The sequence below is a fragment of the Papaver somniferum genome, chromosome 9 (assembly GCF_003573695.1).
Source record: "Papaver somniferum cultivar HN1 chromosome 9, ASM357369v1, whole genome shotgun sequence".
In the NCBI taxonomy this organism is placed as follows: domain Eukaryota; kingdom Viridiplantae; phylum Streptophyta; class Magnoliopsida; order Ranunculales; family Papaveraceae; genus Papaver; species Papaver somniferum.
In genome coordinates, this window is record NC_039366.1 from 110540633 (window position 1) to 110556871 (window position 16239).

General features: G+C 35.4%; 1 protein-coding gene and 1 non-coding gene across 2 annotated transcripts; both read left to right on the forward strand.

Annotated features, from left to right (window-relative positions):
• The first annotated feature begins 9753 nt into the window (after positions 1–9753).
• On the forward strand, positions 9754–10107 carry LOC113312400. The gene has a single exon (XM_026561150.1). It carries the CDS (start codon positions 9754–9756, stop codon positions 10105–10107), a length of 354 nt encoding a protein of 117 aa, XP_026416935.1.
• Positions 10108–10671: 564 nt separating this feature from the next.
• TRNAF-GAA lies at positions 10672–10744 on the forward strand. Its single transcript has one exon. It is a non-coding gene; the product is annotated as a tRNA-Phe (tRNA).
• Positions 10745–16239: the final 5495 nt, after the last annotated feature.

Genomic DNA, 16239 nt, shown 5'->3' on the forward strand with positions numbered 1-16239 from the left:
TCAGCCGTTTAGTCTCACTGAAACGAGCTCAAATCGCAACCCTAATTTCGGCAGCTGAAGGTTGGTTTTTCCCGCCGGTTTTCATAATTCAAATGAAGAAGAAAGGTATCCCCCTAACCAAACTGGGGGTGCGACTAGCAGGTGCCCCTTAGTATTTGAGGTGCCCCTTAACCAAAATGAGAGTCCGCATAGCACGTGTCCTCCGGGTGCCAAAATCAACTTTTCGAGCCGAATTTTCCAAAAATGTTTATTTCCAAAAATGCCTACAAACACATAAAATAACAAAATTAGTACAAAATCGAGTACCAACAATAAGAAACATTGAGGACAAATTAGACACATAAATGCGTCTATCATTTTTCTGTGGGAGACAGATTTATCCTTTGGTAGACATTTATGTGTGAGACAGATTTTTTTATTATCAAATCTGCGATTTTGGGTTGCAGCAACTCTTGGTTGTGGGTGAGATCAGCTAAGGGAATCAAGTGTGCAGTATCCTGGTGGGATCAGAGGCGTAGGAGTACAACTGTACCTTGAATTAGTGGGAGACTGATTGGGGTTCAACTATAGTCCAGTCCGAAATTAGATTGGAGTAGGCTAGTTTCTGTAGCGGCTTAATACAGTGTGTATTCAATCTGGACTAGGTCCCGGGGTTTTTCTGCATTTGCGGTTTCCTCGTTAACAAAACTTCTGGTGTCTGTGTTATTTCTTTTCCGCATTATATATTTTATATAATTAAAATAATACAGGTTGTGCGTTAAAGATCATCAATTGGAAATCCAACCTTTGGTTGTTGATTGATATTGATTGATCCCTGGACATTGGTCTTTGGTACCGTCCAAGTTATCTCTCTTTGATAAAGACTCGCAGATTTCCATTTGCTTGAGTAAAGATCAAATCGATAGATTGAGATATAAACTCTTTGATATATCTTTTTATTGATTGAGTCTAACTGTCTAGCTGATTCTCATAAAAGGTATATTGGAGTTTGTCCATACATATTGCTAAGCGAAATATTGGGTGTTGTTGTTAGACCCCCGCCTTTTCAATTGGTATCAGAGCAGGCAAACACTTTTAAGGACCTCAAAAGTATGTGTTTGTGGCGATCTAACTATATGGACCATAAAGTCTCAACCGATGCTTCACAAGGTTTAAAAAACAACCGTAGGAAAAGGTCTGATAAACTAGTTACTCTTCAAAAGAGATTGGAAGAAAAAATCCGGATCTATTCTGGTCTTGTTGAAGAAATTGCAACTCTTAAGGATTTGATATCTAGTAAGAGTCTCTCATTAAATCTGAGAGAATCCAGTTGTTCCTTTCTAAAGATTTGTCACCATTCAGATAATGTTCAACAATCGCATGTTGAGAAAACTAATGTGACTGGGAACCACTCAGACAAATGTCAAGAGTCTGGCTTATATGGATGCTCATCCGATCATCCTCAATAAGCATGTATGTCTTCTTTAAGGAGTCTGGAGGCTGAAAGTAATCCTTGCAAGAATACTTTGCAACCTTGTGTTACTCAAAAAGGACATACAATTCTGTCAGGAAATTCCTAACAGAAAAGTACTGATAATATGAGTAATCTTTCCTTGTGCTCTACCTCTTCCCTTCAATGGTGTAGTGGCAGTCGTTGTGGTCTTTTTCTACATGTGCTAGGCGATTTTCCACTGTGTGTGTGGTCTATCGTTTCTAAAAGAGGAGTAGACTCTACAATCAGAACAAAAGGAGAACTTCTGATTGGTTGTTATTCTTCTCAATTAGAACCAGAATATATTGATACAACTCTAAACAACCTCTCTTGGAAAAAGACAATGGATGATGAGTTAGATCAACTTCATAGACAAGTTGTGTAGAATCTTGTACCGAACAAGTCCAAAGTCTATAATATTGGTTCTAAATATGTTTCCAGGAATAAGGGAGATTATTTAGACAGTTTCAGATATAATCTCAAGCTCATTCCTCAAGGACACTCACAAGTTGAAGAATTTGAGTCCAAAGAGACGTTTGTTACTACAGAATTCTCCTTGTCCTTTCAACCTTCTTATATCGGTAGCAAGTCCTATGTGACAAGCAATTCCAGAAAAAAAGAAGAAGAACCTATGCTCATGTGTCTTACCTTAGAAAGTCACTGTGGGATAAACAAGGGGAGCCTTTTGGTCCCATCGTTTCTACCTAACCCTAGACGTTCGCGTCCCCATGTTTGTCTTGAGAAAATGGGGATTTGCGTCTTTTTGGCTCAAGGAGTGTATTTTTGGTTATTGTTTTTATATATATATATATATCTACAAAAGCTTTTGTTTGTCCAGGGTTTTAGTCGTTCGCAAACGGAGAATCTCAAAAATTTCTGTTCCATGGCACCTGTTACTAGATGCAGCACAAGCAGGAACGTAACTCTGGCAGCTAACGTACGTCGGTGTACTAGGATTCCCTCCACAAGTTTGAAGAAACTGAAGACTACAATTAATGGTAAAAATCCTTCCTTAAACTGGTTCTTTTCTTTTTATCAAAGTGATGAAAATTTCAGGAATCTGGTAAAAGATTTCATCAGCAAAAGAAACGGCTTAAAATCTCGGATCGCTGCATCCTTAGATGATATAATTCACTATGAACGAATGATGTCTCAATCTACAAACACTGTACGAAAACTAGAAAAGGAACTTAGTAAATTGACAGTGTTTTCAAAAGATTTGGAGGAGTTGAATGATCCCTTTGTCAATGGACTTTTCAATAACGAGAAGGAGTTCTCTGAAGAAACTTTGGAAAAGTTCATTAATGCCTAGTATGTCTTGTTTTTGGATTAGCTGGAAGAATAACTAATGCTTTGAATAACGAAGATTGTGATTACACATAGCTATTTTTGTTTTCATCTTCTTATGTTATTTTTTAGGTTTATTGGTTTTTAAATTCTAAAAATATTTGGAGGATGATATTATTGCAGTATTAATCTGTTTTGAAGTATTGCAATATTTTTATGGGATATGTATTGTTTGCGTCCGTGAACTTGAAGGTCCCATATTGTGTCAAAATTAAAGTCGTTCATAAATTGATATTCGTATTGATGAAAGGACGAATGGATTTTTGACAATTACAAAAGTTATGCCTATGCAGTCATTTATTTGATGGAAAATATGATGAAATCTTTTGTTTGACAAGGATAAAGTCTATTATGTCGTTATGCAAATAGTGATGGAAAATAAAATAGATCCTTGTATGTTATCCATGGTATTGATCTTCATTGATCCATTTTGTTATGTTTTACCGTGAAGGCTCCATTGTGTATCTTATGTTGAGCACCTTACAACTATGTCGATTAATATTGGCCTTGTTGGTTGCTCCATGAGATGCTATATGTTGAGCATTCTTGAACTAAATTAATCATCTTGATTGGTTATTGAGTTATTTGCTCCGAAAGTCTTCTTTTGTCGAGCAAAATCTTTTGACAATTAAATTGATTGCTTCAGTGATTATTTTGGTTGTGTATTCCAATTAGATTAATTATAGGTTATCTTGTAATTAATCTAGTTGAGTTTTTCATATATTCCACAAGTTCTTGTGTTGAGTATATGAACGGCTATACTAATCATGTTTTATTGGTTGATGTAGCCATATATTTCGTAAGGTTTTCCTTATGTTGAGTATTTGAACGATTAAGGTAGTCATCTCCGTGTGGTTATCTTAGTCGTAGCTCCGTGAGTTTTCTTATGTTGATCACAATCAATTAAATTGATCACTTTTGTGGTTTGATTTAGTTGCGTATTCCGATTAAATTAATCATGGGTTTACTTGTGATTAATTTGGTTGAGTTTTGGATATAGAAAATCATTTCCATGGTTTTTGGTGTCCAATTAAAAAATCCTTCTTTTCTTTCGAAATTAAGGTCGCTCTTGTTGTTCTTTCGGGAATAACATCAAATGGGGGAGAGTTCTTTTGAACTTGTGCTTAATGGTAATATCTTGCGGGGTATGCGGCTGTGGAATTTTATAGGGGTTTTCTTGTATCTTAAAAATCCTTGATGAATGCATTTAGCTTCGGCTTTATGATTGCATCTAAATTAAGCTGGTATGTATTTTTTATTTTAGTCTATGAAATGTCTCTTGTGGAAATTTCATTATGATCCCGTTCTTTTACCTTTGCCAATTTTATTGACAAAAAGGGGGAGAATAATGTAGTTCACACTACAAATACATATGGTTTTCGGATCATTGTGTAAGGGGGAGTGGTTTCCATGATCGATATGGAGTATTGACTAAGGGGGAGTGATACATATCACCACAGTATTGTTGTTAAAGTCGTGATGCAATTGAACTAGAATGAACAGCTTTTTTCCTGATTCGCTTAGGAAATTCCGTTATGGTCCAATTCTGAATGGTAATAAATACCGGGGCTTTGCAATATTTGATTGATTACAATTCTGTATATTCCATTTACTATAAAGGTTCCCAGGGAATTCATTAGAGGAATGTTTCCAATAAATATGGTTTGTTCTTGTATATCCCTACCGGTTTTCCAAATTAATCCCGCAGGTACATATAATTCAGAAGAATATGTCAGTGATTCATACAAAGCATCTCTTTCTTTTATCAAGGGTTCTACCAATTGATAAGTTTCCACAAATAATTGAAATTCAATTTCTTGATCTATATCTTCAATTTTTGGAAATTTATAAAGTTCTTCCATCAAGCCCTGATCAATGAACCTACAAAACCCCTCAAATTGTATCTGACTAAACCCAGGTATTGTAGACATTCCCTCATTTCCATCCCGGAGCATCTTAAGCTTCCCATTTATAGCAAAATCCCATTATTGGCTCATTCTTCATCGAACCATATGGATCGATCTAGCAATGATGGAATGTATATTCTGTTTACTGAATCACATGAAATTTTATCCATCTTCATACCATTGAGCAGAGCAATAAGGATAATTTTCTATTCAAATTTGAATTTGCAACAGGATAAAACATTCCTGGAATCATAATTATGTCGATTATACTTTTTTAGAGTCTTGTATAAAATATCAAAAGTAATCCAATTTCTACCTATTATTATGATATTACAATCCGGTTGGGTACCCAAAAAAGAAATGATTCAAGGTTTGATCCGTTCTCTATGAATGAGAGAAAAACAGAAAAATCAGGAATAATATAGAGTTTCTTCTTTTTTTGCGAGGCACTTTTACCCATAGCTCTAGCAACCTATCCATCCGGATATTTCCTATCCCAGCTATACTTGGGGCAACACAAGAAGTGCTATATCATAATTTCTATTTTAGATTCAAAAAAAGAGAAGCATGATAATTCCTTATAGACATATATGGCTAAGATACCTAATTAGGATATCTTTGTAACAATCTCTGTTCTGGGGTTTACATATATATATATATATATATATATATATATATATATATATATATATATATATAATTGTTGTTATAATGTAAATTTAATTGGAAAAGATTGATTATTGAAAAGAATTGATACTGATAAGTATAAGTTGTGTATCAACTTTATTTTGATGCCGTTGTTAAGTAAACGAAATTTGAGGTCCAAGAACTCTTCATGGATTCGAGTCAATAGTTAATGGTTCCAATTTTCTCTGCATTTTTCATTCTGTAACTGAAAATGCACATTTACATTTGTTTTTGAAAGATAAAAAAGGGGGAAGTTTTTAGGTGTTGTTTATTTTGAGAGTTGAGATATCATACAATCCATCAAAGGGAATTAACTGGGTTAAAAAAAAGGTTTTGGGGGGTTTAGGAAAGGGAGAAAGACAATGAGATTCAAGAAATAATAAAGAAGAGAGCGTTCCATCTATTTTATAGCCGTTTGTTTGGCGGCATGGCCGAGTGGTCAGGCGGGGGACTGCAAATCCTTTTACCTCAGTTCAAATCCGGTGTCGCCTCATCTACAAAAAATGGGAAAGACTTTCTTTTTTTTTGCTCAGCAGAAGCAATAGATTCTAGAGGAAACTAAAAGTAAAAACCATATTTTGGAGAGATATGGGGTAGGTAGCACTGGATTGTATATTTTATGCTTTTTGCTTATGAAGGGCAACAAAAGAAACTAAACAATAGGCCTTATTATTCCTACATCTTCCATTAAAAAATATTTCCTTGGTAATACAAAGAAAATCCCTGTGTTGTGTATCTTGCTTGTGGTTAATCCTTCCCTATTCTACCAGAAATCATATAGGAACTTGTTGTGGGTGGATTTTTTGGATAGTTTGATCAATAGCGTTTGGTCATAATCCCTTTTTGACTCTGCACCATAGATTCCACTATTATTAGTGATCAATAATGGACGAATTCCTTCATATTCATAGAGATAGGGGACATAATTCACATGGATATAGTAAGTCTTGCTTGGGCCGCTTTAATGGTAGTCTTTACATTTTCCTTTTCACTTGTAGTATGGGGAAGAAGTGGACTCTAAAAGCACTACTAATTGAGTTGAGTAATCAAACTGTAGCCATTTTTTCATATATCGTTCTTCAAAGGGATTTTAAATATTAAATATCCATTTCAAAATTATATTGGATTACAGTAATGGACTATATTAAAAAGAATCTTTCAATCAAACAAAGAAAATAGATGCAAGGAAGAACTAGAATTGGGGTGTTAGTTACATCATGTACATCACATATATGAAATTTATAGATATGTACATATATGAAGATACAAGATACATCTTGTAGATTAATCTAGATGAAGCCTATACCTCTTTATACAGTACCAGTACAACTTAGACAATACAATAATAGAAAGTATGGTCGAAAGAAATTGATATCTTTCTACCATACTACCAGATCTCATATGATGTTGATTCTAGTCCGCTCATTTCATTTAAGACGTGGAATGAAAATCCCTTTTATTTCTTCAATCATTGATAAGAAAAAAGAAGTAAAGCTTCATTCGAATCAATTATTTTGACTGACTGTTTTTACGTAGATAATAAGTAAAAAAGCAGTAGGAACTAGAATGAATAGCTTATCGTTAGGCCATGCGGGTTATCGTTAGAACCGTACTTGAGAGTGACTTATCGTGGGCTTTACCGGGACTTCTTTCCTTTTCTCATTGGAACTTAGATAATGAAGATCATCGGGATACCGATCCACCAAAATCTAAGGCCTTTTACTAGTTAGTCCTGGTAAAGCCCCCAGACGACGTATTTTTTTTGAAACGAGGCCCTCGGTAATGAGACATAAGAACTCCTTTTTTTATTTACAGAATAAACCTAAATTAAGACTGAACTAAACGATAAACGAAAAAAATATACTGAAGTTAAGTACTGTACTACAAAGAAGAATGAGATGAATTGTATCAATATTCAGACTCTTTTGTATATATAGAAAGGTAAGGAGACTTTGTCTTAATTTGTTCTGTAGAAATCTAACCAACCGCTGGAATCTGTTTTTTATTCATAGTTGGAAGTTCTTACAACATAATAGATCCGTTATTTTTGAGAAAAGGAAAGAAGTATTTTCAATATTCCTTGAGTTCAAGGAGACATTATTAATCATGTAATAAAGTATAAAATAGAACAAAGAGAGAAAATCCGGCTATCGGAAATCGAACCGATGACCATCGCATTACAAATGTGATGCTCTAACCTCTGAGCTAAGAGGGCTCACATAACAGAAATTGTGTTGTGCATAGGAATTCAGTCAACTACTTATCTCTTAGCTATTCAAAATAGATAATGAATATGAATAGAGAAAAAATGAATACTGAATAGAATGTTATTCTATAACAATATAATATAACATACAAATTAATATAACGATAAATAGAGTGATATATGATATCAAAATTTTCAATGGGAAGAAATTCTACATTTTTCTTTTCCACGATTCTCTTTTATATTTATAATTTATATGAATATGATTATCAATATCTTAATTCTAAATTATTAGAAATTAAGAAAAATATGGCATTCTAAAAAAAGAATCGAATGTTCAAGTGTTTCAAATCGGGTAGGAAAATTGCGAGGAAGAGAGGAATATATATGTGGTATATATCCATCCATATTGAATTGCGGATACATCAATGATAGAGTCATTTCTGATTAAACCAAATATAGGTCCTTCAAAATAGAAAAAGGGGTAAATAAGAAAGAAATCAAAGAGGAGTAAAGAGAGAAACTTTTAGATAAATAAGATGTATCTAATGAATCCAACATAAATGAAATAAAGAAGGGGATGGCATCCCAGCGAGATCTTCGGATCAAACTAAAAAGGGGATATGGAGAAATCGGTAGACGCTACGGACTTGATTGAATTGAACCTTGGTATGGAAACCTACTAAGTGATAACTTTCAAATTCAGAGAAACTCTGGAATTAAAAATGGGCAACCCTGAGCCAAATCCTGTTTTCAGAAGAAAAAAAATTAGGGATTTCTGAAAGCGAGAATAAAAAAGGATAGGTGCAGAGACTCAATGGAAGCTGTTCTAATGAATGGAGTTGACTACGTTGGTAGAGGACTCCTTATATTCAATTTGAATTTAAACTCCATAAAGAATGAGGGATAAACCTACGATACGTACGTATACGTACTGAAATATCAAATATTCTATTAATGTCGCCCTAAAAATAAATTTACATAAAAAAAAGGAATGATTTTTGTGAATCTATTCCAAGTTGAAGGAAGAATCGAATATTCAGTAATCAAACCATTCACTCCATGGTCTGATATATCTTTTGACGAACTGATTAATTGGACGAGAATAAAGATAGAGTCCCGTTCTACATGGCAATATCAATACAGACAACAATGAAATTTATAGTAAGAGGAAAATCCGTCGACTTTCTAAACCGTGAGGGTTCAAGTCCCTCTATCCCCACAAAAAGGCCCGTTTTACTCCCTAACTGTTTATTTATACTTCTACTCTTTTTTCTTTCCGACAGCGCCCGAAAATTAGCTATATTTCTCATTCACTATATTATTTCACAAAAGGATCGGAGCAGAAAAGCCTCTCTCGTATCACAAGTCTTGTAGTATATATGTACAACGGAAACTCTATGATCAAGGAATCCCTGTTGATGTTCTGCTACTTGGAATGCGATGCTGCAAGTAAGAGAAGAAATGAGAGAAGGATGTTGTTGGTCAATAGTAAATGGCGAAAACATTGATATATGGGAAGATCCATGGGTGCCAGGCATTACAGCAATGAAACCACAAAAGAAAGAAAGCGGAGTCAACATTGTGAAGAAGGTAAAATAACTCTTTTTACAGGGAGAACGGAGATGGGATGAAAACAAGATGCAGCAGCTCTTCACACACACTGAAGTTACCAAGATAAAGAATATTTACATACATGTTGTACTAGAAGAGAGAGACAAGGACAAAATGTTGTGGCTTCATCACCCAAAAGGTGAATTCTCAACCAAGTCATTTCTTAAAACACTCCACAATAAAGCTTCTTCCACTTCGACATCCGATATTTTTCCTTGGAAGAAATTCTGGAGTGTGAAGAATATACCCCCTAAAATCCAAATGTTTGGATGGAGATTGCTCAATAATGGTCTCCTGTAGCTAACAACATTACTAAGCATGTGCAAGGAGTTAATGAAGAATGCAGGTTATGTGACAGAAGCACTGAATGCATGGAACATCTGTTCTTATACTGTCAGATGACACAAAAAGTTTTGTTTGCATCTCCACTGAGCCTCAGAACTGGAGAATTCCCAAATTTGAAAGTTAAAGACATTATAACCATGTGGATGGAGGAAGGATGAGATTATGCCAAACTGAAAATGGGTTTGTGTGTGTTCTGGGCAATATGGAAGGGGAGAAATGATGTAGTCTTTAACAGAGATAAGTTTAATGTCAGTGGGGTAATCCAGGAGGTAATGCACTGGTACAATATGAAGATGGAAGTGGATATTGATGTAGAACAACCAACAGAAAATGATGTGTTAGAGGCGCAGCAGGAGCAATGGGAACCGCCAAATGGAGAGAAGATAAAGATCAATTTCGATGGAGCTGCAGGGAAAAAGGGGTTTGCTTGTGGGGCTATAGCTAGAGACAGTACAGGCAAAGTCCAGTGTTGCCAAAACAGAATAGTAGAATACTGCACTCCAGTTGAAGTTGAAGCGTATAGTGCATAATTGGCAGTTGAGCTGGGGGTATACAAAGGCTTCAGAAACATCATCTTAGAAGGAGATTCACTAAATATGATAAATTATTTGAGATACAAGCACTACAACCAAAGTTGGAGGATTCAGAACACTATCGGCAGAATCCGTGAAGAACTGAAGAAATTCAATTCAGTGGAGTTTAGATACATCAGAAAGAATGCCAATCTAGTGGCACATAACTTAGCAGCTCTAGCTGCATCGACACATGCTTCGAATGTGTGGTCATCTTCCCCTCCCCTTAGTATTGTTCATCTCATTGAGAGAGAACAGACTGCTTCTAGCTAGCTTTGCCTTCCTGTTTGTTTTTTCTTTTTCTTGTTTTTTCTGCCTTCAAAAAAAAAATAAAAAAAAAATCAAGGAATCCCTGTTTGAATCATTCACAATTCACATCATTATTTTCAACTCTAAAAGTTTTCTTTTTTGAAGATTCCGGAAATTCCATGGCCTGGGTAAGATTTTGTAATGTTTTTTTATTCTCTTGAATTGACATATACCCAAGTCCTCTAGTAGGATGGGGATGGTGCCTCAAGAAGGGTTGGGATAGCTCAGTTGGTAGAGAAGAGGACTGAAAATCCTCGTGTCACCAGTTCAAATCTGGTTCCTGACATTGAGTATCTACTGTTAAGTTCCTGCCATTGAGCATCCATTATTAACCACAGGTTAATAATAGATACTCATACAAATTCGATATGAATCAACATACATACATGCTTTCGTACGAATGTCTAGAGAGAGAAAATCCTACCCTTTTTCTTAAAGTATGTATAAAAAAAGGAAAAGAATAAGGGAAAAGAAAAAATACAGGTTGAGTAAGAAATTAGGCTAAAGATAAGAAGTGGGCCTTTATTATATGGATCTAGTCGTTCTTTTTTTGATTATATGGCATGGCGGGTTCCTCCTAACATTCTAAATATTAATAGTGAAAAAAATAATTACAATATGAAGTTAGTTGCTTCTAAAAACCCGAGACTATATATAGTCTTGAGGGGTGTGGAAAGATCCATTTTTCAAAAATAGATAATTTTGTATCTAATTGTATAAAGGCAGGCGCGGATCCATGAATAGGAGATGTTGTGCGAGTATCTACATGACCTAAATTATCAACATGCTCTCCAAGAACGTTGAAAATTCGTCCGAGAGTAGCCCCACCAACCGGAACACTTAGAGCAGCTCCCGTGTCAATAACCTCCATTCCTCTCTTAAGACCATCTGTAACACTCATAGCTACAGCTCTCACTCGATTATTTCCTAATAATTGTTGTACCTCACAAGTGACATTAATTAGCTCGCCGTCAGTATTTTGGCCCTTAACTACCAAAGCGTTGTAAATATTAGGCATCTTACCCGGGGAAAGGATAATCTAGCACCGGACCAATGATTTGAGCGACACGCCCCAGGTTTTTTTCTTCAAGTGCGGAAACCCCGAGACCCGAAGGGGTAGGATTTGTTTTCATAATAATGATAAAGTGAAATATGTAGAAATTCTTTGCATTTTGTAAACCGAAGAAAAAATGTCCAATAGCAAGCAGGTTGATCGGTTAATTCAATACAATAATAAATAGGAGTTAGTACTTGATTTCGTTGGTACCATTCAAGCGACTCCAATTTGATTGTTTACTCGTTCAATGAATGAATTTTCAAGTTTCACAACCTAAAAAATGAGGTAGATGGATATAAACCATGAGGGAGCGTTTCAGTTCTCTAGCATTATAGACAATCCCACCCATATTTTCTATGGAATTCGAACCTGAACTCTATTTATGATTCATTTTTTTTTCATATTGGCCATTATTTCTTATTTCAGCATATATTTTTCCGCCTCTTCTCTACCTTTTTAGGGACGAATTCCGGATAGTTTTACATCTAGGATTTACATATACAACATATAGCACTGTCAAGAGTGAATTTCCTTTTTTTGATAAATTTAGATTAAAAAAAGTACGGGATTCGAAACTTGAAAAATAGGGATTGGGTTGCGCCATACATATGAAAGAGTATACAATAATGATGTTGATGTATTTGGTGAATCAAATACCGTGGTCTAACAACCAACCATTCTGATTAGTTGATAATATTTGTTGAGAATTTTGTGAAAGATTCCTGTTAAAGGTTTCATTAACGGATAATTCATGTCAAGTAGACCTTTTCGTTGTGAGAATTTTTAATTCATGCGTTGTAGGGAGGGACTTATGTCACCACAAACAGAGACTAAAGAAGGTGTTGGATTCAAAGCTGGTGTTAAAGATTACAAATTGACTTATTATACTCCTTACTATGAAACCAAGGATACTGATATCTTGGCAGCATTCCGAGTTACTCCTCAACCTGGAGTTCCACCTGAGGAAGCAGGGGCCGCGGTAGCTGCCGAATCTTATAATGGTACATGGAAAACTGTGTGGACCGATGGACTTATCAGCCTTGATCGTTACAAAGGAAGATGCTACGACATCGAGCCCGTTGCTGGAGAAGACAATCAATATATTTGTTATGTAGCTTATCCTTTAGACCTTTTTGAAGAAGGTTCTGTTACTAACATGTTTACTTCCATCGTGGGTAATGTATTTGGGTTCAAAGCGCTTCGCGCTCTACGTCTGGAGGATCTGCGAATTCCTGTTGCTTATCTTAAAACTTTCCAAGGACCACCTCACGGTATCCAAGTTGAAAGAAATAAATTGAATAAGTATGGTCGTCCCTTATTGGTATGTACTATTAAACCCAAATTGGGGTTATCTGCTAAGAACTATGGTAGGGAGGTTTATGAATGTCTACGTGGTGGACTTGATTTTACCAAGGATGATGAAAACGTGAACTCACAACCCTTTATGCGTTGGAGAGACCGTTTCTTATTTTGTGCCGAAGCAATTTATAAATCACAGGCCGAAACAGGTGAAATCAAAGGACATTACTTGAATGCTACTGCAGGTACATGCGAAGAAATGATGAAAAGGGATGTATTTGCTAGAGAATTGGGAGTTCCTATTGTAATGCATGACTATTTAACGGGTGGATTCACTGGAAATACTAGCTTGGCTCATTATTGCCGAGATAATGGCTCACTTCTTCACATCCACCGCGCAATGCATGCAGTTATTGATAGACAGAAGAATCATGGTATCCACTTCCGTGTACTAGCGAAAACATTACGTATGTCTGGTGGAGATCATATTCACTCTGGTACCGTAGTAGGTAAACTGGAAGGGGAAAGGGAAATAACCTTGGGCTTTGTTGATTTACTACGTGATGATTATATTGAAAAAGATCGAAGTCGTGGTATTTATTTCACCCAAGATTGGGTATCCCTACCGGGTGTTTTGCCGGTGGCTTCAGGTGGTATTCACGTTTGGCATATGCCTGCTCTGACCGAGATCTTTGGAGATGACTTTGTACTACAGTTCGGTGGAGGAACTTTAGGACACCCTTGGGTAATGAACCGGGTGATGTAGCAAATCGAGTAGCCCTAGAAGCGTGTTTACAAGCGCGTAATGAGGGACGTGATCTTGCTCGTCAAGGTATGGAAGGAAATCAAATTCGAATATGAAGCAATGGATACTTTGTAATCCAGTAATTACCATTCGTTCCTTTAATTGAATTGCAATTAAACTCAGCCCAATCTTTTACTAACAAAGGATTGAGCCGAATAACGAATAAGGTTCCTATTTCATTTTCCAGGCATATATACATACTGAATTTCGGTATACAAAATCTTAAATACAAGATCTAAGACTCAACAATTCAAATCCTTCTGTTGTTGGATCCATAATTAATCCTATGGATCCTTGAGATGGGATTAGTAGAATATTTTCTATACCCCTTAATCCGGACTATGGTCGAATCGAGCCAATGGTCACAACGCTTTATCCTCGTCCCGTATATTGTCCTTTTCCTTACGCATTGCAATAGAAACTTATTATTCTCCAAAAATGAATTCTTCCTAGGAGAGAACAAATCTTTTCGATTAGAATTTGTACACGGCACGGGATAACCCTCGCTTTCTATTCTAATTGAAGAAAGGGTTCCATCATATAGATTGATAGTGAAGTGATATCCAGATTCCCACAAAAAAGGAATCTTTTTTTCAAGACTCATCCATGATTAGTTAATTATTCTATTGGATCTATATGCTTATTCCGAGAGGATTTATTCAAATGATTATTCATCGAATGACTATTCTTCTATTGTATTTACATTCAAATAGGGGGGCAGACAAGCTCTATGGAAAAAGGTGGTTCCATTCGATGTTATTTAACGAGGAATTAAAACATAGGTCTGGGCTAAGTAAATCAATGGATAGTCTTGGTCCTATTGAAAATACCAGTGGAAGTGAAGATCCCGTTATATATGATAGGGATAAAAATATTGATAGTGGGGACGATAGTGATAATTCCAGTGTTAATAATATGAATACTTTTTTTCGATGTCAGGGACATTCGGAGTTTGATCTCCGATGACATATTTTTAGTTAGGGATCGTAATGGTAACAATTATTCGATATATTTTAATATTGAAAATTTTATTTTCGAGATTGACAACGATCGCTCTTTTATGAATGAACTAGAAAGTTCCTTTTATAGTTATCTGAATAATGGTTCTCAAAGCGACAATCACTACTACGATCGTTATATGTATGATACTCAATATAGTTGGAATAATCACATTTTTAATTGCATTGATAGTTATCTTCGTTCTGAAATCAGTATTGATAATTACATTTCAGGCGATATTTACAATTACAGCGACAATTACATGTATAGTTACATTTTTAATGAAAGTGTAAATAGGAGTGACAACGAGAGTTCCAGTATACGAATTAGCACAAATAGAAGTGATTTCAATATGAGAAGAAGATATAATGATCTCAATATAAATAAAAAATACAGACATTTGTGGGTTCAATGCGAGAGTTGTTATGGGTTAAATTATAAGAAATTTTTTAAGTCAAAACTCAATGTTTGTGAACAATGCGGATATCATTTGAAAATGAGCAGTTCAGATAGAATCGAGCTTTCGGTTGATCCGGGCACTTGGGATACTATGAATGAAGACATGGTTTCTATGGACCCCATTGAATTTCATTCAGAAGAGGAACCTTATAAAGATCGTATCGATTCTTATCAAAGAAAAACAGGGTTAACCGAGACTATTCAAACATGCATAGGTCAACCAAATGGTATTCCCATAGCTATTGGGGTTATGGATTTTCAGTTCATGGGGGGGAGTATGGGATCCGTAGTAGGCGAGAAAATTACCCATTTGATCGAGCATGCGACTCGTAAAGCTCTACCGCTTATTATAGTTTGTGCTTCGGGAGGAGCGCGCATGCAAGAAGGAAGTTTGAGCTTGATGCAAATGGCTAAAATATCTTCCGCTTCATATAATTATCAATCAAATAAAAAGTTATTCTATGTATCAATCCTTACATCTCCTACAACCGGTGGGGTGACTGCAAGTTTTGGTATGTTGGGAGATATCATTATTGCCGAGCCTAATGCCTACATTGCATTTGCGGGTAAAAGAGTAATTGAACAAAGATTGAATAAGACAGTACCTGATGGTTCCTAGGCGGCTGAGTATTTATTCCACAAGGGCTTATTGGACTCAATCGTACCACGTAATTCTTTAAAAAGTGTTCTGGGTGAGTTATTTCAGCTTCACGGTTTCTTTCCCTTAAATCAAAATTCAATCAAGTAGAGCATTCAATTCAGTTATTTTATTTGCGGCGAAGAAGTTTTTTAGTTATTGGTAAAGAAAAAAAAGAAGAGTTCGTTTTCACTACGGGCATAAGATCTATTTATATTGTAAAAAGAATCAGAAGTTTCAGATACTTACTTTTTATTTTTTCCTCCAGATATGTATTTTATACCTATAATTGGTGCTATATTACTGATTAGTAATCAGGAAGTTTCGATCAACAGGATAAAAGAATACATTCTTCTTTTGTTTTAGCAAAATTTTATGAAGAAAAAGAATTTCATATTATCCTCTTACGTATTATAGATATAGAAAAATTCAAATATATAAAATAATAGAATAGAAATCGTACATATTTCAATATTTCCCGTGAGAACATGAAAAACCAAAAGCTCTGCCCTCCCTCTCTATCCA

Excerpts from the sequence above, each read along its gene's own strand:
- LOC113312400 (XM_026561150.1), top strand. The coding sequence starts at position 9,754 with ATGGGTTTGTGTGTGTTCTGGGCAATATGGAAGGGGAGAAATGATGTA.